The 26692-nt window shown below is 43.6% G+C and overlaps 1 protein-coding gene and 1 pseudogene across 6 annotated transcripts in view; both read left to right on the forward strand.

Moving 5' to 3' along the window:
• The window catches only part of DOCK8 (dedicator of cytokinesis 8), a 216811-nt gene that overhangs the window by 52401 nt on the left and 137718 nt on the right, over positions 1–26692 (forward strand). For 2 of the 6 annotated variants that reach the window (XM_064290563.1, XM_064290562.1), the window contains exons 2-4: positions 1792–1894; positions 13804–13979; positions 18570–18641. In XM_064290563.1, the coding sequence (XP_064146633.1) occupies positions 1792–1894; positions 13804–13979; positions 18570–18641 (351 nt within the window). The other 4 variants (XM_064290567.1, XM_064290565.1, XM_064290566.1 and 1 more) reach the window with 4 other exon arrangements.
• LOC135232322 (small ribosomal subunit protein uS8-like) lies at positions 3798–10684 on the forward strand (annotated as a pseudogene).

Consider the following 26692-nt stretch of genomic DNA (forward strand, 5'->3'; position numbering starts at 1 on the left):
AAATATGATCTCATTATTTGATTCTTAGTAATCTCTTCTGGGGGCCTCGATGGTGCAGTGGTTAAGAGCTTGGTAGCTAACCCAAATGTCATTCATTCAAATCCACCAGCCCCCCCTTGGAAACCCTAGGGGGCAGTTCTACTCTGTCTTATAGGGTCACTATGAGTAGGAATTGACTCGATGGCAACGGGTCTGGGTTTTTTGTTTGTTTTTGTTTAATCTCTGCTGGTTTCTAGTTATATTGCATAGAGGTATTAATAGTGTATGCCTCAGCCTCTTTGTGGTTTGCATATGCTTTTGTGAACTAGCCTGACTCTCCAACCACCAACAACTGATTTAGTGAGAAAACGTTTTCTGAGTTCCAAACATAGAACTGACAACGAGTGCCCTGAAGTCAACATGTTTGTGAGCTGGGTGTGGGCAGGCTCGTACCAGGACTTGGGAGGAGATGATAGGAAACAACCTTCTCTCCTGTGCCTGGTTCCAGGCTACCAGGGGTGTTGGCTGAGGATTCAGCAGTGTCAATATGGGTGACATGAAGGACCACTCCACTGGAAGCAGTTTTGAATGAATAACCCAAAACCCAAACCGGTTGCTGTTGAGTCTATTCAAACTCATAGCAACCCTAAAGGACAGTGTAGAACTGCCCCCCAGGGTTTCCAAGGAGCAGCTGGTGGATTCAAACTGCCAACCTTTTTAGTTAGCAGTCGAGCTCTTAACCACTGCGCCACCAGGGCTCCTGAATGAATAAAGTCCTTAGGAATTCCCTAAGTAAATTGCATCTAAGGGATCTGCAGGAAGGTTGTTGTTGGTGTTAGGCGTCCTCAAGTCAACTCCAACTCATGTCGACTTCACGTACAACAGAAGGAAACGCTGCCCAGTCCTGCAAAGCCATCTTTGTGATCTCTGGTATGTTTGAGCCCATTGATGTGGCTCCTGTGTCAGTCCATCTCACTGCATGTTCATTTATCAGTTGTCTAGCGCTCTGTGTCTAGCAGGCAGCTCACCAGAAGGGTTCAGCTTCTTGAAATGAGAATTGTTGTTATTAGGTGCCATCAAGTCAGTTCTGACTCACAGCCACACCCCAGGTACAATGGAATGAAACACTGCCCGGTCCTGCGCCATCCTCACAATCGTTACGTTTGAGTCCATCGTTGCAGCCACCGTGTCGATCCATCTCATTGAAGTTCTTCCTCTCTTTCGCTGACCCTCTATTTTACCAAGCATGATGTCCTTCTCCAGGGACAGATCCCTCCTGATAACATGTCCAAAGTAGGTGAGATGAAGTCTCACCATCCTTACTTCTAAGGAGCATTCTGGCGTACTTCTTCCAAGACAGATTTGTTTGTTCTTCCGGCAGTCCATGGTGTATTCAATATTCTTCACCAACAGAATAATGAGAATGACTGGACCAAAATGGCGGCTTAGGATTTAAAGGACCCTCTTGGGTTTCTGAATAAATGTCCTCAGGTAGAGACAATTTCTCCAAATGTCCTGGAAGTACTTTTTCTGAGTGTTTTTGGGGGGGGGCCCAGACTCCTCCTTATGCCATGATCCTTTAAGTATTGGGCAGGAGCCATGATGGCTGGCATCCCAGCCTCTGTGAGTTACACCAGAGTATGGCCTATCAGACAGACACTACCAGTGTGTCCACTAAGGACATTTCAGGGGGTGCTGCCTGGAGCCCAGCCAAGGTCCAGGGTTTATGACATGGTACCACAGGTTGTATCTGTAATTCTAATAACTCTTAAAAAACAATCACCTCATTTAGTTTTTCTCTTTCAATCCAAGGTATTCTTCAGCAGAAATTAGGAAGCAGTTCACTCTCCCACCAAACCTCGGTCAGTGCCCTCGACAGAGCATCAGCACCTCCGGCTTCCCCTCCCTCCAGCTAGTAAGTATGAGTCGCAGGCGTGCTTTGCGAACGGTCAAGGGCAGAGCTGCCAGCTTGTACCTTTGCTGCTTGAATTGCCGTAGGTCTTCCAAGGCCACCTTACACTATCCAGTGGCCACCCCATGGCTCCACGCCTGATTACTGACCTCAGGCAGTTTCCCTCTCTCCTTCCGCAACCTGGACTTAGAGTGGAAATTGGACCTCCGGGGCTGTGGTTCTGAAGCTTCTGGACCTAGTGGGTTGCCGAAAACAAAACAAAACAAACCAGTTGGTGTCGAGTTGATTCCAGCTCTTGGTGACCCATGTGTTTCAGAGTAGAACTGTGCCCTGTAGGGTTTCCAATGGCTGATTTTTTGGAAGTAGATCACCAAGCCTTTCTTCCGAGGCACCCTCTGGGTGAACTTGAGCCTCCAACCTTTTCGTTAGTAGCTGAGCACTTAACCGTTTGGGCCACCCAGGGACTTCTAGTGGGTTCACAGGCTTCATAATCACCCAAATTATGGCTCATATTTTTTTGGGGGGAGAGACTAGCTTGGAATCTTGCCACTCTTTATAGCATACTTTTATTGGAAGAACATATTTCAAAGTCCCAAAAGCCAAGTTACAACCTGTCATTGTTTTTTTTTATTTTTATTGTACTTTAGATGAAGGTTTACAGAACAAACTAGTTTCTCATTAAACAGTATACACATTGTTCTATGACATTGGTTAATGACCCCATAACATGTCAACACTCTCCAAACCCTCATTTTTTTAAATAGTTTTTTAAGGTAAAATTTACATATAATATAATTCACTCATTTTTCACAGCTTGATGAATTTTGGAATTTATAGTCATTTACCACAGTCAGGACATAAAACAGCTCCTTTGCCCTAAAAAAACCCCGTGCCCCTTTGCAGTGATCTCCTATCCCAAGCCCTGGCCCCCGGCAGTCACTGGTCACTATAATTTTGCCTTTTCTGGAACGTCATATAACCAAAATCTGGAATCATGCAGTATGCATAAACCTTCAGTTTTGAAACACATTCTCTTTTTTTAAGTTGAAAATTGCCTTGTTGTTGTTAGCTGCCACATGGAGTCAACTATGACACGACAAAATGCTGCCTGGTCCAGGACCATCTTCACAATTGCCGGCATGTTCAAGCCCATCACTGCAGCTATTGTGACAATCCACCTCACCGAGGCACTCTCTTGCCCTCACTGGCCCTCTACTTACCAAACATGATGTCCTCCTGCAGTAACTGATCCTTTCTGATGATGCGTCCAAAGCGAGAGAGTCAGACAGTGTTCTGTTGTGATCCTTAAGGATTTCATTGGCTCATTTTCAGAAGCAGATCACCAGGCCTTTCTTCCTAGTCTGTCTTAGTCTGGAAGCTCTGCTGAAACCTGTCCACCATGGGTCAACCTGCTGGTATTTGAAATACTGGTAGCATAGCTTCAAGTATCACAGCAACAGGCAAGCCACCACAGAATGATAAACTGACAGATGGGTGGTGATAAGATTGCCTGCATTTTTATATTAACACCAATCGTTGAATTAGGTTGCTTACATGTGTTATATTATTTGCGGACTAAACGCCAGACATGTGCCAAGTGGGGGTAAATCTGACTTAACTGAGATGGTTTGTAAAACCAGAAGTGAGCACTGGCTTCCTGTGCGAGAGCGCTACAACCACCTCGGTGTTCACTTCCTCACGCTCGGCACTGCAGCTCTTTCTTGCTCTAGCAGTTATCTTGAGGAGGCTAGGTTAGTTGTTTTTTCTTTTTCCCCCCTCACTTACTACTTCAAAACCACTTCTGCTCTTAGAGATTTTGTAACCTTCCACTGTTTCCTGTGGCCGCCATTTTGTCAGCCTGTACCAATTTAAACGCCGTGTAACTGTGTTTCTTTCCAAGGTATGTGTACTGGAGCGATTTATGATATTTCAGTAGGATCATTTGTGTGTTGGGTCGTAAATGAAATGGATAGGACCGAAAAAGGTGTAGCACTTTTGATTGCAAAGAAGTAACTTGTGATAACATTTCTTCAACAGCGACAAAAATCTATTTATGACTTAGAAGGCTGGCTAGCCTGTCCTTTTTATTTGCACTTTTTTTTGTCAGTTGCATAATTGCAAATTATAATAAAAAGTGTGTCAAGTGCATAATGTTTCTGTTTTTAGATATATTAGATAAGCTTTAAACAAAGATATATTAGGTATGCTTTTTTGGCTGAATTTGGTGCTAATATTTAATTAGGAGCCCTGGTGGTGCGGTGGTTAAAGTGCTCAGCTGCTAACCGAAAGGTTGGTGGGTTCAAACCTACCAGCTGCTACTCGGCAGAAAGATGCACAAGCTGCTTCTTGGGAGAAAGATGTGGCAGTCTGCTTCTGTAAAGATTACAGCCTTGGAAACCCTATGGGGAAGTTCTGCTCTATCCTATACTGTTGCTATGAGTTGAAATCGACTCAACGGCAATGGATTTTTGTTTGGGTATATGTTTAATTGAAAACTAAGATTATTATTATTATTTAAACTTGTGACTCAAGTTGCATTAAAATATACGGAATATAGTTAAAAAGTAACTGAATATGCTTTTATATTTTAAACAAAAGGGAGGTCTTGGTGCTTTGCTTTTTTGTAAATTAAACGTGCATCTTTCTTCGGTGACTGTCCTGGAAACATCACTGAACATCACTGTTACAAGGCTTTAAGGAAGTTTAGCTCAGAGGCTTTGACCCCTTCCTTCTCCACGTGCTAGCTTTTATTTTATGCTACAGCTTAAAAAAAAAATTTTTTTTGGGGGAGAAATCCTTTTTTCTTCAAAGTTACAGACAAAAAATTGCTCAGTATTTGTAGGTGTTCTTTCGGTAGCTAAGCAGCCTCCCCCGTAGGTTTGGATAAAAGTGAATTTTTGTGAATTAGTTCATTTTCCAGGTAGTCACATTGGCATGTGGCTTAACTACCCATTTCCTAAAAGAAGATACAAAAGAAGTAGCAAAAGTGTTAAACTCTCCAAGAATCATGTATTCCTACCTGCCATAATTTATTCCTGGCTCACTTGGCAAATAAATATCTTTTAAAATATATTCCTCCTGCCTATCCCGGGTTCATTTCCTGAATCTCTTTTCCCAGCTCTTTATTCCCGCATCGGCACAGTCATCTATTGCTTTTGTCCCTTCTCGTGAACAGTGAACAGCCTAAAGAGCAGGGGACATGTGAAAGCCCAGAGGCCTGGAGTTGATTCCTTTTTTTTATTTTTAAAGTAGTTGATCTGTGCAGGAAATCCCATCACTTCAGTGTTTACCTGCCTGTCATGTTGTAAGGCCAAAATGGAATAGCCATTTTCTTCCTGGGATAATCTTCCCAGATGAAAATTTCTCCACTTAGTATGCTGATTTCCCTTGGCCTTAAAAAAATTTTTTTTTTTTTTTTTGTAGAAAAATAGTGGAACTTTGAGCAAGGTTCATTTCTGGCAAGGCGGAGGAGCAGCTTTAGAAAACTTAAGTGAGAGGCCAGGGACTATTCTTTGTGTTCTTTGAACACTGGCAAAATGAGAAAGAGTGCATTTTGACTTTCGTTTCTCTTACCTTTATTTCTATCACCACTGTTTCAGCAGCCCTGTGTGCTGAACAAGTGAGCAACCAAAAAAAGAATTTCACTGGAGTCAACTTATTTACAACCCAGGCGTTTGCAGGATCAATTGACTACCAGGCCCTTGTTGTTTTGTTAGAGGTGGGAACAGGCAATCAGGTAGATCTGGGTGCTGTCAGAAACCTGATACATCAAAGGAGAGGAAGCGAGGAAGTCTGATTTTTTTTGGTTTGTTGGGTTTTTGTCTTTTAACCCTACTTGTAAATATTAACTGTGATGGTTGCGTGAATGTATATTTTCAAAGTAGATAAAATGTCTTCAGATTTTGCATTTTTATATAAGAAGCAGTCCCACGACTTCGAATTGTTTCTCTAGGCATGATGGGGTGTTGCCCTAGGTCTGTTTGACGATCCAGCCCAGGGTCCTTGGTAACAAGGGACAGAGAGTGTGGCTCTGGGAGTTAATATCCCTGTGTGTGGGATCACCCATTGTCTAGGACATTCCACATTGCCATGGCCAAGTAGGCTGGCCAGACCCTGTGATGCCAGCCACCTGTTGTTGTTGTTGGGTGTTGAGTCAATTCCGGCTCATGGCAATCCCTTAGGGTTTTCTAGGCTATAATCTTTATGGGAGCAGATTGCCAGGCCTTTCTTCCATGGAGCCACTAGGTGAGTTCAAATTGTCCACCTTGTGGTTAACAGCCAAGGGCTAACTCTTGACCACTAGGGCTCCTTCTATTTGATGTCTTGGTTAAGATGAAACTTTAAATTACGAAAATTATTTTCTGATTATTGAAATTTGGAAAGGAGAGTTGGACTCTCTGCTCTAAAGGAGCAAGGAGGATGTGAGCCACTGTGTAAAATGGTTAATAACCTCAACTGACATTTTAATAGAGGGAAAAATCCTGTTTTAAAAAATGAGAATAGAAAAGTTTCAAAGTAAAATGGAATGCATCAGCTGGACCATAACAGCTCCAGCTGAAGAAGGTAAAAAGCCACATCCTGGATACAAACCAAAAACCATGGTTACAGGATGTATTTGATTTTTTTTTTTTCCAATTGTACTTTAGATGAAGGTTTGCAGATCAAATTAGTTTCTCGTTAAACAATTAATACACATATTGTTTTGTGACATTGGTTGCCAACCCCATGACATGTCAACACTCTACCTCTCTCAAACTTGGGTTACCCGTTACCAGCTTTCCCGTCTTCTCATCCCTGCCCCTGAGCTGGTACGTCCATTTAGTCTCATTTTGTTTTTTGTGGGCTTATCTAATCTTTGGCTGAAATATGAATCTCAGGGGTGACTTCAGTACTGAGCTATAAGGGTGTCCAGGGGCCATACTCTTGGGGTTTGTCCAGTCTTTGTCAGACCAGTTCATCTGGTCTTTTTTTGTGAGTTAAAATTTTGTTCTACATTTTTCTCTAACTCTGTCCAGGACCCTCTGTTGTGATCCCTGTCAGAGCAGTCAGTGGTGGTAGCCAGGCACCATCTAGTTTCGCTGGACTCAGTCTGGTGGAGGCTGTAGTACTTGTGGTCCATTAGTCATTTGGACTAACCTTTCCATTGCGTTTTTGGCTTTCTTCACTGTCCCTTGCTCCAGACAGGGTAGGACCAGTGGAGTATCTTAGATGGCCACTCACAAGCTTTTAAGACCCCAGATGCTACTCACCGAAGTAGGATGTAGAACATTTTCTTTATAAACTATGTTATGCCAATTGAGCTATATGTCCACCAAGACCATGGCCCCTAGCTACAGGGCATATTTGTATATGTAACATCTATGTAAAAAAAAAAAAGTACTTTGCAAGGTGTTCATTTTGTGTTGCGTCTTTAGGTTACTGTTCAGTAAACAAGAGTTAAGAATGGTTTCAATGGTGCATCACTTGGTAAACGTGGTCCTCTCTGAGTCTTTTGGTTCCATTATTCTTTTGTGCTTCATCTTTCAAGGAGTTGGACTGTTTTTGGGTTTCATTGATTTCACTTGGGGCGACATGATGGAAAATGTTGTTGCTGGGTGCTGTTGAGTCTATTCCAACTCATGGTGACCCCATGTGACAGAGTAGAACTGCTCCATAGGGTTTCCTAGGCTGTAATCTTTACAGGAGCAGATCACCAGGTCTTTCTCCCGTGGAGGTGCTGGTGGATTTGAACCACAGACCTTTCAGTCAGCAACCTAGTGCTTAACTTTTGCACTGTTGGAGCTCTATTGATGGAACGTGAAGATCTCAATTTAGTTTCCGTGGTAATTCACAACAGAAGTTAAATGCAGGGGTGGCAGGCACCCCGCAGGTGGAGCAGAAGTGTCATCGTTGTCTTGCAAAGCCAGCCAAGCAGAGCAGCCTTTAGTAAAAATGGACTGATGCCCATATGGCCTGTCAGCCTCTTCCTCTTTATGGCAGCAGTGGGGGATTGCAGTTGGAGGAGGCAGGAAAGCATGGTTTAATCTGGGCCGTGGAGCACTTTGAAGTCCATGAAGCCAGAAGACCTTACCACCTTCAGCTCCGTTTATTTAAAGATAGGAGAGAGCCAAGAGAATCGTCCTAATGGTTCATTCATTCAAAGCATACTTACTGAGTCTCACTCTGTGCAGGAACTACACTTGGTGCTGGGGATACAGCTCGGAGCCCTTTGGATTCAACAAAGGGCCTGCTCTCATGACCTCCTAAAAGGGGAGGCAGACAGAGACAAACCAGTAAATGGAGACTGTGTCATGGGGTGGTCAGTGCTCTGAAGAATAAAACAGGAAAAGGGGATGGGGAGCGACAGGAGGAGATGCTGGTTTAGATTGGGTGGTCTCTGAAGGCCTCTATCTGGAAAGGAGACACATGGACACTGTATGAACTTGAGAGATACCTACCTGAAGGAAGAGCATTCTGGTGAGAAGAAACAGCAAGTGCAAAGCCCCCAGGGCAAGAGCCTGTGTGGTAAGTTCCAGAAGCAGCAAGACAGCGGAGTGTGACTTGAGCAGGGTGTGCCACAGGAGATGCAATCCTACAGAAAGCAAGGTTGGGTCATAGGCTCGGAGACCATGGAAGAACTTTGGCTCATAATCTGATTTACATTGGAAGCCCCTGGAAGGATTGATTACAGGCCCCAAACAACCTGATTTTTTTTTTTTTTTTTTTAATAAGGATTGATCACGGAGCTCTTTTTTTTTTTTTTTGTAAATAGTTTTTATTGTGCTTTAAGTGAAAGTTTACAAATCAAGTCAGTCTCTCACACAAAAACCCATGTACACCTTGCTACACACTCCCAATTACTCTCCCCCTAATAAGACAGCCCACTCTCTCCCTCCACTCTCTTTTCCTGTCCTTTTCGCCAACTTCTAACCCCCTCCACCCTCTCATCTCCCCTCCAGGCAGGAGATGCCAACATAGCCTCAAGTGTCCACCTGATCCAAGAAGCTCACTCCTCACCAGCATCCCTCTCCAACCCGTTGTCCAGTCCAATCCATGTCTGAAGAGTTGGCTTCGGGAATGATTCCTGTCCTGGGCCAACAGAAGGTCTGGGGGCCATGACCACCGGGGTCCTTCTAGTCTCAGTCAGACCATTAAGTCTGGCCTTATGAGAATTTGGGGTCTGCATCCCACTGCTCTCCTGCTCCCTCGGGGGTTCTCTGTTGTGTTCCCTGTCAGGGCAGTCATCGGTTGTAGCTGGGCACCATTTAGTTCTTCTGGTCTTAGGATGATGTAGTCACTGGTTCATGTGGCCCTTTCTATCTCTTGGGCCACAGAGCTCTTTTTATAAGGATCTCTCTGGCCACTATGGTGAGAATTGACTCAGGTGTTGCTGGCAGTTAGGAGGACATCACAGTAACCCAGAAAAATGATGGCAGTGGCTTGGAGTAGGGTGATGGCAGTAGAGGAGGTAGGAAGCGGTTGGATTCTGGATATATTTCAGAAATACCACAGATAGGATTTCCTGGTGGATTAAATGTGCTGTGTAAGAGAAAGAGAAGAATCAACGTCGACAGCAAAGTTTTTGGCCTGGGCACCAGTGGAGTGGTATTGTGATTTGCTGGGATGTGAAGGCTTAGAATTATGGGAAGAGCAGATTAATAAGAAAATTAAGAGTTTGTTTGAAATTTGTTAAGTTTGAAGGTTCTAGTAGATCACCAAGAGGTGATGTCGAGGTGTACTTGGAAAAGTCAACCTGGGGTTCACAGCAGATATTGAGGATATCGGTATAAAATTATAATTAAAAAATAATACATAGTGTTTTAAAGCCATGGGACTGGGTGGGACCATTGGGGAGTGAATGTAGACTGAGAAGAGAAGACATTTTAAAACTGAACCCTGGAGCACTGCATAGTAGGAGGAGAGCCTAGAAAAGGGGGCATCCCAAAGGTGGAGTGGCCAACCATCCTGATTTGTCTAGGACTGGGGAGCTTCCTGGTACAGGAGACTTTTGGTGCTAAATCTGGAAGCTGGTACACACTTGGACAACTGGTCACCCCTGTGTAAGGAAAGTGTTTCAAGAAGGAGGGCATGGCGGCTCCCACTCTCTTTCCGCCATCTTTCCCTGCAGCCATTATGGTGCACATGAATGTACTGGCCAAGGCTCTTAAGAGCATCAGCAATGGGAGAAGAGAAGCAAATGACAGGTACTTATCAGACTGTGCTCCTGAGTCATTGTTGAGATTCTAACTATGATGATGAAGCTGCTTATGATGGTCAATTTGAAATTGCTGATGATCACAGAGCTGGGAAAATTGCAAACTTCACAGGCAGGTTGAACAGGTGTGGAGTGATGGGCCCCCGATTTGACGTGCAACTTGAAGACCTAGAGAAGTAATAGAATCACCTGCTCCCATCCCATCAGTTTGTTTTCCTTGTATTGACTACATCAGCTGGTATCATGGACCGTGGGGAAGCAAGACGAAAACACATGGGGGAAAATCCTGGGATTTTTTTTCTAGGGATGTAATACATACAAATGAAACACCTCAATGGACAAAAAACAAAAGAAAACAAGGAGGGAGTGATCAACTGTGTCAAATGATGTAGATAAAGAGGACTGAGCAATGGCCATGGAACTTGTCAACATGGAGGCTTGTCTGTCATGAGCAGCCCAGTAGACAAGTAGGCACAAGGACCACCCTCCAGGAGGGTAAACATGTTTAGGTGCAACACCAGTGGTCTTAGGAAACCTGCTCTTGAGATTAAGGCTTTAGATAGTTTAGAGAACAGAATTGTTTGTTTTTGTTTTTTGGTTCCTAGCTATCATTTGAATTTGCCAAGAGGAACAGCTGCTTGGAGGCCTCGTTAACAAGAATTGGAGTCTTTATCCACTTGCTAGTCACAAGACATTTATATCACATTTGGAATAGACAGCCTGTTGGGTTGTTGTTGTTGTGCGGAATAGAACTGCTCCACAGGGTTTTCAAGGCTGTGACCTTTTGGAAGCAGATCACCAGGCCCGTCTTCTGAGGTGCCTCTGGGTAAGTCTGAACTGTCAACCTTTCAGCTAGTAGTTGAGCATTTAACTATTTGCACCACCCAGGACTCCTATGGAAGTGGTTGTTGTTGTTGTTAGGTGTCATCCAGCCAATTCTGACTCATAATGACCCCACGTGACAGGGTAGAACTGCCCCAGGGTTTTCTTTGTTGTAATCTGAACAGGAGCAGATGACCAGGTCTTTCTCCCATGGAGTTGCTGGGTGAGTTTTAACAGCCAACATTTCAGTTATCAGCCTAGCCGATAACTATTGTACCTCCAGACTCCTCTATAGGTAAAACCCCTTGCCCTCAAGTCAATTCTGACTCATACTGGCTCTATAGGACAGAGTAGAGCTGCGCCATAGGGTTTCCATGGCTATCATCTTTACGGAAGCAGGCTGCCACGTCTTTTCCTGGTAGCTGGTGGTTTCAAACCGTTGACTTTTCGACGGTTAGCAGCTGAGTGCTTAACCACCGTGCCACCAGGGCTCCGTGTAGAAGGGACCAAAACACCAAACCCATTGTTGTCGAGTGAATTTTGACTCATAGCGACCCTGTAGGACTGCCGCAAAGGGTTTCCAAGGAGCGGCTGGTGGATTCTAACTGCTGACCTTTTGGTTAGTAGCCAAGCCCTTAACAGCTTCGCCACCAGGGCACTGTGTACAAGGGGTAGCAAATTATTAAATGCCTACTGTGTGCAATGCTGGAACCATACTCAATTCTATCATTAACATTTGTATTTGCATTCTGTTAGGTCCTAGGATCTATGTATTCAGACTGGGAAAGGTTATGACCTTGTGATCAAGTGTATATATTGCTCTTGGCGCATGGCCACTCAGTTGGTGCCTAGTGGTGATAGTATGCTCTTTATCATAGCCCTCCCTCCCCTGAAGGTGGCATTATCTCTATGTGAGAATGTGGCAAACTTCCCTGTCTCATGGCTGACTGGAGTGCATGCTTGATGAGAGTGGCTACCTGCTCTCCTCTGTAGCCCTCACCCCGACCCCGTGACTGGCATTTGATAGATCCTCAGCAAAGACCTGAAGAGCTCTCAGGAGAGAACAGTTAACACTCCCCTGGTTAAGAACGTGAGCCTGCCTGGGTTTTACCTCCGGACGGGCTGCTTTAGCTCTGTAACCATGGGCAAACTACTCAAGTCTCTGGCTCTCGATTTCCCTGTCTGGAAATGGGGATAATAATAATGCGTGCTGCATGGAATTCTGGTGAGGATTAACTGAGATAATGTATATAATGATCTAGCTCAATTTCTTGCCATAAAGTTAAACCAAACCAAACCAGTTGCCATCAAGTCAGCTCTGATTCACAGCAAGCTTGTGTGCCTCAGGGCAGAAGTGTGCTGCGTACAGTTTTCATTTTCAGGAGAAGATCGCCAGGCCTTTCTTCCAAGGCACCCCCGAGTGGACTCACACCTCCGACCTTTAGATTAGCAGCCAAATGCATTAAGCGTTTGCACCACCCAGGGGCTCCGATGGCTCTAAATAGTCTACCATAAGGGAATAGTTCATACAGAGCTGCTATGACTACTGCTGTTGATGTTGTACAGATCTACTGGGTCTGATTTTGATTCTTTTGTTTCCTTAAGGCAGTGGTTCCCAAGTCTTTGAATTTGAAAGGCAAGGAAAAAGTATTTTGTTTAATCGGGTATTGACAAAGGATGGCCAACTTCTTGCCAGCTAAAGAAAATCACTAAAAATTGTTGTGAGTTGCTGTCACGTTGATTCCGACTCATGGTGACCCCGTGTATGCGGAGCAGAACTGCTCCATAGGGTTTTCAAGGCTGATCACCAGGCATGTCTTCCGAGGCGCCTCTGGCGGGGTTTGAACCACCAGCCTTTCGGTTAGCAGTCCACTGCTTAACCGTTTGCACTACCCAGGAACTCCTCTTTTAAAATTACCATCTACTTTTTATTACTGTGGTACAAATATACAAAACAGGACATATGCCAATTTAAAGTTTCATCAACTTTTATTCGTTCTTTTAACCTGTCCCTCTTCTGTAGTAGAAGGGTGCAACTGAAGAGCAAAGAATGATCCTTTAGAGCCAGTGAGTTTAGCCACAGGAAAACTCAGCAGGTTGCTCTCAGTTTGCTCACTTAGCTACCAAACTCACTGCCTTCCAGTCGATTCTGAGCCATAGCGACCCTACAGGGCAGAGTAGAACTGCCCCATAGGGTTTCCAAGGAGCGGCCGGTGGATTTGAACTGCCCACCTTTTGGTTCACAGCTGAGCTCTTAACCACTGTGCCACCAGGGCTCCTCACTTAGCTGCAGCCTGGTGGAAATTTCTTCCAGACCAGCAGCAGTCAGGTAGCGGCGTTGGAGTCTCCCCTTACAGAGTGTCAACCCCTGAGTCAGTCAGCGGGGGCTGTGATTACGTATGAAGTGCTTTAGGGAGCCAGTGTGCCAGATCCCTCAGGCCCAAGGCAACACCGCATTAACACTCAGCCAGGAGGCGCGGTGGTTTGCCCGTGTTTCTGGAAAACTGCCTCCATCTGTTCTGCGCTGTGGGCAAACATGGCCTGAGAGGAATTTTGCAGGAGAAAATGTAAAAATTCCGCAAAGCCTTGTGATCTCATTTTGGATCTCCCCAGGATTCCTCATCAAGATGCAATTAAGCAGAGAAAAATTCGGCCCTGGGGTGCGATTTTAATTACTCATCCTGTTAGGACTTGACTCTGCTTGCTGCCTTTCTTTCCACTTCCATTCCACTGCCTCGGGTTTGACAGCTCGCCACAGAGCAGCTTGGCCTTCGCAGCAAGGGAACCCCTTCCTGAGTGAAAGGGAGAGTGAGGCGACCCTCTACTCTTGCCTGAGAGCTGGCCCTTCCAGCCGCTCAGGTGGGGACCCCTTTGTCTCTTCTCTCCCCATGCCCAGCCTCAGTTTTACGACCCAGTAGAGCCCGTGGACTTTGAAGGACTTCTGATGACCCACCTGAACAGCCTGGATCTGGAGCTGACCCAGGAGCTGGGGGACTTCACCGATGACGACCTAGATGTGGTGTTCACGCCGAAGGAATGCAGGACCCTGCAGCCCTCTTTGCCGGAGGAAGGGTGAGTTGTTTTCTTAAAATGTGGTCAGGATGGGGGCTGTCATGGTTGTCATGAGTAAGGGAGTCATTAGCTGCAGTCAAGTCAGCCCCTGACTTATGGTGACCCCATGCAACAATGGACAAAATGCTGCCTGGTCCTGTGCCATCCCCATGATCGGTTGGGGATCAGACCATGGGTGATTTTCAGAGGTAGATTGCCAGGCCTTTCTTCCTAGTCCATCTTAGTCTAGAAGCTCCACTGAAACTTGTTCAACATTCTAGCAACACCCAAGCCTCCACTGAGAAATGGGTGGTGACTGCACGTGATATTGGCCAGAAATCGAACCCTGGTTTCCCATATAGAAGGGGAGAATTCTACCAGGTCTGCTTTTAAAAGTAAACAAAATTGTTGCTGTTAGTTGCCGTCCAGTTGATTCCGACTCCTGGTTACCCCGTGTGTGCAGAATAGAACTGCTCCATAGGGTTTTCAAGGCTGTGACCTTCCAGAAGCGGATCACCAGACCTGTCTTCTAGGTCCCCCTGGGTGGGTTTGAACTGCCAACCTTTCAGTTAGTAGTCAGGGACTCCAAACAAAATTACTCAGATCCATTGAGATACGCGGATATGGTCCTGTTATCTAGATGTAGGTAGTTTTTAAAACTGGTTTGACCAGAGACTTTGAAAGCCATATGGGGACTAAGCCAGTTAAAGGGCCCCAGTATCGCAAATGCAGCTCTCGAGGGTAGGCTATGGAGCCATGCTGCCTGGGCCCGTCACCAGCACCTGACTTTGGGCGAGTCACTTGACTTCCCAAGACCTCAGTTTCTCCATTTGTTATAGTATCAAGGTTTTTAATAATGATCATTGAAATGCCGACATCCAGAAGCATTTTAATTGTTTGCAAATAAGAGACTGGATCAAGCTGTAAACAGAAGTTGGACACCCATTGAGCATCCACTGTGAGCTGGGCACTCAGTTAAAAGACGAACAAGGCGAAGTCCTGGTTCTTGAGGAAAGTTTTGTCAGATGTTCACAGGTGTTCACAGGTGTGGGCACCAGCTGTTGGGACCAAGCAAGGGAATTATATCTAAACAAAATTCTGTTGCTTCCATAGGGTAAAACTCAATGTCTTTCTGGAGGTCTAGTGGTTAAGAGCTCAGCTGCTAACCAAAAGGTTGACAATTCGAATCCACCAGCCGCTGCTTAGAAACCCTATGGGGCAGTTCTACTCTGTTCTGTAGGGTCACTATTATCAGAATTGACTTGACAGCAATGGATTTGGTTTTGTTTTTTGGTAGGGTGAACTTTTAAGGAGTCCTGGTAGTGCAGTGGTTAAGCACTCAGCTGCTAACTGAAAGGTCGACAGTTTGAACCCACCAGCCCCTCTTGGGGGGAAAGATGTGACAGACTGCTTCCATAAAGATTACAGCCTTGGAAACCCTATGGGGCAGTTCTGCTCTGTCCTGTAGTGTTGCAATGAGTCAGAATCGGCTTGACAGCAACGGGTTTGGTTTCGGTTTATTAAGGCGAACTTCTATTTGCATTCATTTTATAAACAAAATTAAGACTTACATCCTCTTGGACATTTTCATTCTTCTTGTCTTCCCCAAAAAGTCCCAGAAAGGAGATCGTGAAACACAGCCCTACCCTTATTGCTCTGAGATAGTCTACTTCTACTTTGGATTTGCTTCTTCATACTTTAAGGTTGGATGACAGTGATTTGGTCTTAGGATGGCCTTTTCCTTGCTCGTTCAGACAGCTGTCATTCACACAGTAGGGAACTTTTCATGATGAAGGTGCTGACCTTTTATGCTCACTTCTAACAGTTTGCAAATACTTCCCCAAAAAAAAAAAAAAAACCACGGTCATCCTTGGGAACCGTTTTTCTCTGTTGTTGGCCCATTTATTCAGGCATGACTTTAGTATACCAAGAACCAAACCCATGATCATGGAGTCAGTTCTGACTCATGGCAACCCTGTGGGACAGAGCAGAACTTCCCCATGGGGTTTCCAAGACAGAAATCTTTACGGAAGCAGACTGCTGCATCTTTCTCTCATGGAGCGACTGCTGGATTCGAACCGCCCACCTTTTGGTTAGCAGCTGAGAGCTTAACCACTGTGCCACCAAGGCTTCTGCGATGTCAGCACAGGTAAAGTCTATTATTTTCACCCACAGTAGGGAATCATTTAATTTTTATTTCTTTGCATACAAATGTGTGGTTAGCTGTCTTCAAAGGAGATCGGAATCTTGGGAAAATCCTTTAAAAAATACAATAAATTTAGATGTAGGGGGATATTTTTTGAAATTTGAAAGAGGAGGTACTTTTTTTCTTTAGCCTTGGTTTTAGAGTTTAATATTATCCTGCCACCAGAATTTATAGCTAACACATTATCTCTCTGGTGACTTTAAAACAACCTTGGCTGCTGTAACCATTACCAAGAAGTCCGTTGTATAATTAAAGCACAGGAAGCTGCCATTTCATTACCTGAGCAAGCAACAGGGGACTCCTACTGAGTACCCTGTACCTGGACCAGAACCTTATGTCCAGCTTCCATGGTGCAGCGGTTAAAACCATGAACTCCAGAGCCCAACTCCCTGGGTTCAAGGCCCTGCTCTACCACTTACTAGCTGTATGACCTTGGGCATCTTGTACTTCTGCAAAATGAGAATAATAATAGTGCCTACCAAAGAAGGCTGATCGAGCATTAATTGAATTCATACATATAAGATGATTAGATCAGCGCCTAAACCAAAAAACCAAACCCATTGCCATCAAGTTGATTCTGACTCATAGCCACCCTATAGGACAGAGTAGAACTGTCCCATAGGGTTTCCAAGGAGTGGCTGGTGGATTTGAACTGCTGACCTTTTGGTTAGCAGCTGAGCTCTTAACCACTGCACCAGCAGGGCTAGATCAGTGCTTATCCATTGCCATCGAGTCGTTCTGACTCATAGTAACCCTACAGAACAGGGTAGAACTGCCCCATAGGGTTTCCAAGGAGCAGCTGGTGGGTTCACTAGCGCATAGTAAATGGTACGTGTGAGCTGCCAATATTACCACTTTCCATTGAGTGATTCCGACTCTCAGCAACCCCACGTGTGTCAGAGTAGAACTCTGCTCCACCGGGTTTTCAGTGGCTGATTTTTCTGAAGTAGATTGCCAGGGCTTTCTTTAGAGTTGGGCTGTAGATGGACTCAAATCTCCAACCTCTTGGGTTGCAGCTGAGTGCGTTAACTGTCTGCACCCCCCAGGGACTGTACACTACCACATACATAGATTTTCTTATGTGCCAGGCTCTCTCCTAAGCCCTTCACACACTAATTTATTTAATCCTCAACACAACTCTCTAAGGTAGGCAGTCTACTATTAATATCACTGCATTAAGATGGAGAAACTGAGGCACAAGGCTGAGTGGCTCACGTAAGGTCCCCCAGTTGGTAAGTGATGGAGCTGGGCTTTGGGCAGTCCAGGCCCAGAGGCCACCTCGTTAACCTCTACAACGTCTTATCTAATGCTATTAGCAGTCCCACAGGCGGGTTCTGCTCTTATCCCCATTTTACAAACGAGAAAATGAAGACCTGTAGCAAGCGTTTAGACCTATTTAAGTCTAGTACCAACACAATTACAAGTAACGGTAAAAAGCTTTTCTGTTGTTGTGTGCCATCAGGTCGAACTGCCCCACAGGGTTTCCTAGGCTGTAACCTTTGTGGGAGCAGATCACCAGGTCTTTCTCCTGTGGGGCCGCTGGTGGGTTCGAACCACCAACCTTTGGTTAGCAGCCCAGAGTTTAACCACTAGGCCACAAAGGCTCCTGTAAAAAGCTTTGCTACCGGGGGAAATTAGTTACTTCCAATTTCTGGACTCGGAAACAGTGAAAGTACCTCTCATGCATGCTCGCATCTGAACAGGTATGACACGAACTACCTGATTTAGTAATCACCAGCCGAAGCCAGTGCCGGCCAACTCCTCAAAGTCTAAGACAGCTAGACTTCTTCATGGCTTCCCAAAAGCAGAATATGCATGTCCTAACAAGGCTACCCATGAGCAAAAAATATTTCCAAATTACCCCTGTGGGAGATATGTATTTATACTCACTTCCTTTGCCTTGTATTGGATTATGGCAGGTTCTACATGTCTTGTGTCAGAATGCCTCAAGGGACGGTTGTATTTAACACGATTGTCTATAATAAAGAAAACCCACAGAGCATAAAATGCCAACATGTTTGTCTCATTAAAGTAAATTTCTTGTTGCCTTGGAAATACTTTAGAGACTTGAAGTGAATGGAAAAGAACACCCTTTGCATTCTCGTTTGATACAGGTTTGAAATCATGCTGCCATCCTTGGGCATGGTAAGGATTGTTTTGCATTTTGGAGTCCCTGGGTTTTGCGAATGGTTAATGCCCTTGGCTGCTAACCAAAACGTTATAGGTTGGAGTCCACTCAGAGATGCCTCGGGAGAAAGGCCTGGCAATCTACTTCAAAAAAATCAGTCACTGGAAATCGTATAGGAGCATCTAACTCACATGGAGTCACTGTAAGTTGGAATTGACTCACTGGTGTTTTTTAGCTCAGTAGTAACATGTTGTTATTTCATTTTCCATCTCATTAGGGTTGAACTGGATCCTCATGTCAGAGACTGTGTTCAGACCTATACTCGGGAATGGCTAATTGTGAACCGGAAGTAAGTCATGTTTTAACATAAAGGAGTAGAGCCTTTTTGTTTTCTTTTTATTCTGATGCATTACGTAAGGGGGGAAAAATAAATGAATTGAAACTTGGCCTCAAATTCAAAAGTAACCTTTAAATTTGTGACCAAGAAATAGATTACTTGCTACCCTTCCAGTTAGAAGGGGCTTTCTCTCCTAGATTAGTGGAATGTTCTAGAACACTGTTCTCATCTGTTTCCTGCCTCCACACTACTGACCTGGATGGCATTTCCTCAAGAGAAACATCTGTTGTTGTTGTTATGTGCTGTCAAGTCGGTTCCAACTCCTAGCGACCCTACAGGACAGAGTAGAACTACTTCATAGGGTTTCCAAGGAGCGGCTGGTGGATTTGAACTGCTGACCTTTTGGTTAGCAGTCGAGCTCTTAACCAGTATGCCAATAAAATTCTCAGTCTGTAGGTGTGTATGTGCTGGGGGTTGCGTGGAGAGTGTCTAGAGAATGGCAAGCGCACCTCACTAGAGAAACCTCAGGGAGTCTTTGACCAGACCTGCATGGTTTGAAGAAACCCCACCCTTCAGAATTTCTGATCTCATTGGAGCTCTGCACTCTAGTAAGAATTACTGTTCTATGGGATAAATGATGCTAATACAAAAGACTTTGGGGATTGGATCTTATCCAGCCCCTGCAAGTATTGTCATTGAATTTATGCTGAGTTTTTTTTTTTTAGTAACGTCATTATGTATAGTGTTTTCAGTAGCCAAGAAAGAGAAAGCATAGCTTATAAACAGTAATTAAGAGAAGAGGACGTTAGATGGTAATCCATCATCTGTTTTCATGAGAATGGAGAACTGAATCAACCAGGCAGTCACATAAGATTCTGCTTTGCTGCTTATAAATAAAAGATTCTAGAACAAGTTGTTCTCAAGCTTTTAGCTGTTGTAGCTAGAGGTACTTTCTGGCTACTAAGGTTCTAAAAAAATCTGAGAAGGAACAATAAATAGAAAGGTCTGTTTTACTACATTTGGTTTTCACATTTATTTTCTGTTTGGGACACTGTACTTCTCCATTCCCCATGGCAATGCAAGTCCATTGGAATATTCTTCCTTCTCAGTCTTGCACACAAAAGAAAGAAAGAAAACGTAGGAAGGAAGGAAGGAAAGAGGACTCTTTTTTTAGAATACCCATTGTAGAAATTTTAGAGATTATAGGAAACAAAAGAAGAAGACAAAATTCACTCAGTTTCCTCAGATAGATGACCACCACCAACATTTTGTACATAGGCTTTGAGCTGTGTTTCTTTGTATATGTATTTGTAAATCAGGTTATAATACTATTTTGTTGTACGCTTTTTCAGTCTTGACGTAAGTGATGATTTTCTCTCTTTGTTATTACCTATTTTCACAAATAAGGTGCCCATGTAAAGAACGCACCCATGAATATAACACGCATAACATGCCTAGGAAAATAACGCGCAAGGGGGTTGTTCAGTCAGCAAAAAAGTATAACATGCGTGTTATTCATGTAAAATACAGTACATATTTTAAATGGTTGCATACTGTATTTGTACCAAAATGTATTTAACCATTTTTAATATTTAGGCGGTTCCCTGTTTTTCATCGTTTCAGTGTTATATCCAAATACTGCAACATCCTTTTAGCTACAAGGATACTATGTGCACATCTGCAACTTTTCCCTTTAGAATAAATTCCTATAAGAGAAATGTCTGTATCCGAGGGTTTGCACAGATTTAAGGATTTGGCAATAACATATCAGAGAGGTTATTAATTATATCTGTTTGAGTCCTCAGGAATCTTAATAAAATTGCCAATTTCCTTTTGGTGAAAAAGGGTGACTTTCAGTATTGATTCGCATTTTCTTTGTTAGATTGGACTTTTTTTTTTTAGGGTTGTATTTTTTTTTTATTGTGCTTTAGATGAAGGTTTACAAAGCAAATTAGTTTCTCATTAAACAATTAATGCACATATTGTTTTGTGACATTGGTTGCCAACCCCATGACATGTCAACATTCTTGTCTTCTTGACCTTGGGTTCCCCATTACCAGCTTTCCTATCCTCTCCTGCCTTCTTGTTCTTGCCCCTGGTCTGGTATGGCCCTTTAGTCACATTTTGTTTTATGAGCCTGTCTAACCTTCGGCTGAAAGGTGAACCTCAAGAGTGACTTCAGTACTGAGTTAAAACGGTGGGAGATTGGAACTCTTATGCACTACTGGCAGGAATGTAAAATGGTGCAACCACTACGGAAAACAATATGGCGCCTCCTTAAAAAACTAGACATAGAAATACCATACGATCTTGCAATCTCACTCAATATCATTAGTTATTAGGGAAATGCAAATCAAAACTACAATGAGCTACCATTTCACACCTGCTAGGATGGCTATAATCAATCAATCAAGGGAAAAAAACAAGCGTTTTCGAGGAGAAACTGGAACCCGTACAGTGCTGATAGGAATGCAAAATGGTTCAGCCACTGTCACAGTTCCTCAGAAAGTTAAATGTAGAATTATGATATGACCCAGCAATTCCCCTATTAGGTATATACTCAAAAGAATTGAAAGCAGAGACTCAGACACATCCTTTACACTGACGTTCACTGCAGCACTATTCACAGTAGCCGAAAAGTGGAAACAATCCAAGTGTCCATCGACGGATGAATAAACAAGATGTGGTCCATCTTTACAATGGAATATTACTCATCCGTAAAGAGAAATGAAGTCCCGATACATGCTATGACATGGGTAACTTTAAAAACATTAAGCTAAGTGAAATAAGTCAGACACGAAAGGACAGATATTATATGAAGCTATTTATATGAAATATCTGTAATGGGCAAATTCATATAGACATAAGCAGATGAGAGGTTACCAGGGGCTGAGGAGAGGAAAGAATAGGGAGTTATTACTTAATGGGTTCAGAGTTTCTGTTTGTGGTGATGAAGAAGGTTTGGAAATGGATAGCGGTGAACGTTTCACAACACTGTGAATGTAATTAATGTCACCAAATTGTACACTTCGAAGTGCTTAAAACAGCAAATCTTATCTTACATATATTTTACCACAATAGAATTAAAAAAAAAAAAAAACTGACAATACCAAGTGCTGACAAGGTAATGGAGCAACTGGAACTCTCATCCATTCTGTTGGGAATACAAAATTGTAATGCTGCTTTAGAAAAAAAAAAATTGATTATTTCTCGTAAAGTTAAATAGCACTTACTGTGTTGTTGTCCATTGCTATCAAGTCAATTCTGACCCATAGTGACCCCATGTGACAGAGTAAAACTGTCCCATAGGGTTTTCTAGGCTGTAACCTTTACGGGAGCAGATTGCCAGGTCTATTCTCCCATGGAGCCACTGGATAGGTTTGAACTGCCAACTTTTCAGTTAGCAGCCAAGTGCTTAATCATTGTTCCACCAGGGCTCTTTAAGCATAAAAAAAAAAACAAAAAAAACCAAACCCAGTGCCATCAAGTCCTTAAGCATACTGCCCAGAAATCCCACTCCTAGTTATTTACCTGAGTGAAATAATAGGCAAGGTATGTCAATCTATGTTCACATAATAACCCGTATGCAAAGGTTTCCCAAACTGGAAACAGCCCAGAGTACTCGGGGAATGGATAAACAAACTGTGGTCCATCCATACAATGGAACACCACTCAGCAATAAAATGGAACCAGCTACCGATAGGCACAACAACACGGATGACTCTCATTGTGAATGAATAGCATTATGCTAAATGGAAAAAGAAGCCAGACGCTGAAGACCACGTATTGTGTGATTCCATGTATATGACATTCTGGAAAAGGCAGAGCTATATAGAGACAGAGCCTGGGGGTGGGGAGTTTGGGGGAGTGCTGGAACTGTATCTTGATTGGAGTGGTAGTGACATGACTGTATACATTCGTCAAAAAAGACAGATTATAATTGTACCTCAAAAACAATGGATAGAAATCTAGGCTAGTGCCTGGCATTAAGTAATGGTTCATTAAGTGTAAAATCTATGCCTTTGCCATGGTTTATTATGCTATTTTATAGCATGGTGATTTTCCTGGAGCAGAAGTTGTTGTTAGTTGCCATCAAGTAGATTGTGACTCATGTTGACCCCATGTGTGCAGAGTAGAGCCTCTCCATAGGGTTTTCAAAGCTGTGACCTTCCAGAGGGAGATTGCCAGGCCTGTCTCCTGAGCTGCCTCTGGATGGATCCGAACTGCCAACCTTGAGGCTAATAGTCCAATGTTTAACCCTTTGCACCACCCAGGGAACCGGAGTAAATGGATTCAGACCCTGATTCCACTGCTTACTAGCTGTGTGATCTAAGGCAGATTATTTTTTTGTGCCTCAGTTTTCTCATCAGGAAAATAGGAATGAGAATAAAACCAACTCATGAGTTTTGTTGTATCCAAAAAATAAATTAACATGTATGAAGTGTTCAGAGTATTTCCTGGCTTATGGTAATAACTTAATAAATATTAGCTACTATTTCTGCTGTTTATGAAATAGTATTAAAGAATACGGCTCAGTTGTTCCCGCCCAGTTGGCAACTAATTTAATTTAGGCCAATTGGTAAGACATCATATATGGAGGAAAAAAAATAAAGACGCAACTCAGTGTTACTGAAGTGTCTTCTAATTCAATGATTCAGAGTAGATTTCACATCAAGGGCACTATAGATTTATATAGCCATGGAATTAAAGATTTGGAAAATCATAAGACTTACACTTTAAGTCTTATCTAGTTTCAATTCAACCTATCCAACCTATCTATTTTTTTTTTTTTTCCAAGTGAAATAAGATCTGAAGATTTCAGAAAAGGCCTTTGTGTTCGCATGTCAGAGGAATCAACCCAAAACTCTAACCCATATGCTTTAATGCTCCATGGAAAAATACCCCTGGTAATTTGTATAACTACTTTTCTCTGGAGGACCATGTTTAATGAAAGCCACCTTGCCTTTGATGAACATCTTTGTCATCCAGAACCAAGCGGTCAAAGACTGGTATAGTTAGCTCTTTTATTCTTCCATTATCTCCTTGCTGTTACCGCATTTCTCTGTAATCTCTGGGGACAGGCTTTTATATTCTTGCTGGCTGTGATAATGGCTTTGGGTCCCACTTAGGGGGCAGAGGAGTTGAGTAATGGCTGCTTGCATTCCCTCCCACTCTCGTAATTCTACAAGGCATCTTTCACTCAAGTTTTATAATTGAGACTTTTAAATCAGACCAACGATGCTGCCCGTGAAGGGTGGAGGCACGTTTTAGATTTTCTTGTTAACTTAATGGGGAAAGATTAAACACAGAGAAACACAAAATACGTGATCTCCTTTTAGGGTATGTATTCCCTTCTTGAAATGTTTGTCTGTGTCACTTAGACTGGAGGGTTCATTGGATGAATTCCCTTCTCTCTTTATGTCCGTAGCATCAAGTTTGACGTCTGTGCTCTGCAAATTATGGTAATACTCTCTCCATGACTTTGGAACATGACCCTTGGTCTAATGAATAGAATGGTGTCATGATTGCTTGTGTATCTTGTCTTACTTCCATATAGTTGGATAACTTTGTGTGGATTGAAATTTGATGGCAAGCCTGTGGGTGACATTGCATATTTTAAGTATTATTTTCTCTGTTGTTTTCTCTAAATGAACCAAAGGCTGATTAACTTCAGGATGTACTGATGTCTTGGTGGAGGGCTGAACTCTTCAGTAATTAAACTCGTTTACATGCTGTTTATTCTTGGAGTATTATCCCCAGCGACAGTGAAACGTTTCATGAATGTTATGGGCAGCATCATAAACACCCGGAGGCTTTGTCTTTCATCCTGGGCGATTAAGCTAACTCCCTGGGAAGGTCAAGTTCAAGGAGAGCTGGGATATCAAGGAACGGGGTATCATCTGTTTTATGACTTCATCCTTTACTCCCAGTGAACTGGTAAACAATTAAAATTCAAACACATCAGTGCATATAATTCAGTTACTCCCAAAACACAATAAAAATGTCTCCCTGATCAAAAATTGCTTATTATGACAAGCAGTTGTTTTGCTGGCTGTCAAGGTGCTTAGCGATTTGCTTTCTACAAGTCTGGAAAGCAAGCCAGGCTCATCCATCTCTGCAGTTATGAAGAGCCAACCAGCCGCGGACATCACTGAGTTGCTCTTGACCTGTTGTGCACACACCCACAGTCTCCACAAGTCCACGTCCATTAAGGTGCAGGTCAGACGCCGAAACTCCCAGGAAGCCTTCCCTGACCTGGCCATCAGTAATCGCCCTCTTCCCTGGATTTCCAAGCATATTGCTTGTATTTCTCTTAGAAGCGCTTGGCATACTGTACATTAAATTCTGATCACTTGTCTAAATGTTATCGCCCCTGCTAAATAGGTGACCTTTCTCAATGGAGTGTGACTTACTTAGGACAGGGACTCCATTAGACTCAGGATCCTTGTGTGTCCCCGTCTGTATCCTCTTCAGTACCTTATTTTCAGGAGATGCTCTATAAACATTTGTTGCGTGGGAGAATGAGTGAAACCAGGCTGGGATGCCTCCTTCTACCATCTGGATTCTGATTTTCCAGCCCAGGCAGCCCTTTTAAATAGATGGTCTCTCCCTGGATGGTGCAAAGAGTCAACACACTGGGCTGCTAACCGAAAGGTTGGAAGTTCAAGTTCACCCAGAGGCACCTCAGAAGACAGGCCTGGCAATCTACTCCTGCAAAATCAGCCCATTGAAAACCCCGACACACACGGGGTCGCCATGAGTCGGAGTTGAATTGATAGCAACTGTTTTTTCACGTTGTTTGGGTTTCAACTTCCCATTCTGGGTCTCCTGGACTACCCCTCTCCCACCCCAGGCATGGATGGCTGCCCTGTTCAGATGCATCTTATGGCTTTAGGGCCCGTTTGTACAGGAAGGGAAGGGGAAAAGGAATATGACAGAATGGGAGGGGACAAGCAAAAAGAAGAAGAGGAACACGTATTATTTTCTCATCCTCACAAAGGCCCTTTGCAATGAGCAATGCTCTTCCCATTTCACACCTGAGGAAACTGTGTCTTGGAGAAATTAAGTAACTGTCTCTCCCACCACACTGCCTCTAAGGAGAATGCTCCCACAATATGTCTGGTCTCTGCGTTGTCCCCAGATGTACAAGAATCTGAAGAAAAAAATGTTCTCCTGTGAAGCAATAGGTTATGTTCATTTCATGAGAGTAGCCTCTCCACCACTTGGCCTACTTCCCCATCTTTCTCTTGTCTGTGAAGAGGCTCGACAGGAACTTGGCCGTATTTGGCATAGATGCCAGGGTGGGGTAATAAGCCTCAGGCTCTTGTCACCAGGGGCACCCAGCCAGGGATGTCACTACCCACCACATTGTGGTTCCTGTTTTTGGTGGCTGAAAATTCTGAAATGAGTCATCTGCTGGCCCTTGTCCTCTCCTCCCAGCCAGCTCTACCCTGGCTGCCAGAGGGAGCTTTTGTGACCTTCTGAGATTTTAAATGGGGAAGTAGATGCTAAGCCTAGAGTGAGGAAGAGAAGTTTGCTCTGGTTTCAGACATACAGAGCTATGGAAGACACCAGTCTGAATGCTTTCTATAGCAAAAATCCTGAACCTGGTATATATGGAGGTTGAAAAAAAGCCTACTCCTGGCAGCCCGTGGCGACTCATGGTGACCCAGTGTGTCTCAGAGTAGAACTGTGCTCCATGAGGTCTTCAGTGGCTGATTTTCTGGAAGTGGATTACCAGGCCTTTCTTCCGAGACATTCCTGAGTAGACCCCAACCTCCAGCTTTTTGATTAGCACCCGAGCATGTTTACCATTTGCACCACCCAGGGGATTCCATACATAGGTTAGAGTGTGTATATTGTGAAGTGAACTTTTAATAATATCCTATAACTAATTTATTTAAAGGCCCGTTTATCCATGGCTTTGAGGCCCTTGTAAAGAACTCCAGAAGCACTCTAGGAAAACGGGGGACAAAAATGAAAGTGAGTGCTCATTTGTGTAAAACAGCAAAGGACAGAAGCCGAATAAATGACATGTCCCCAAAATGTGTGCATCCTTTGCG

The sequence above is a fragment of the Loxodonta africana genome, chromosome 9 (assembly GCF_030014295.1).
Source record: "Loxodonta africana isolate mLoxAfr1 chromosome 9, mLoxAfr1.hap2, whole genome shotgun sequence".
NCBI classification, from domain to species: Eukaryota; Metazoa; Chordata; class Mammalia; order Proboscidea; family Elephantidae; genus Loxodonta; species Loxodonta africana.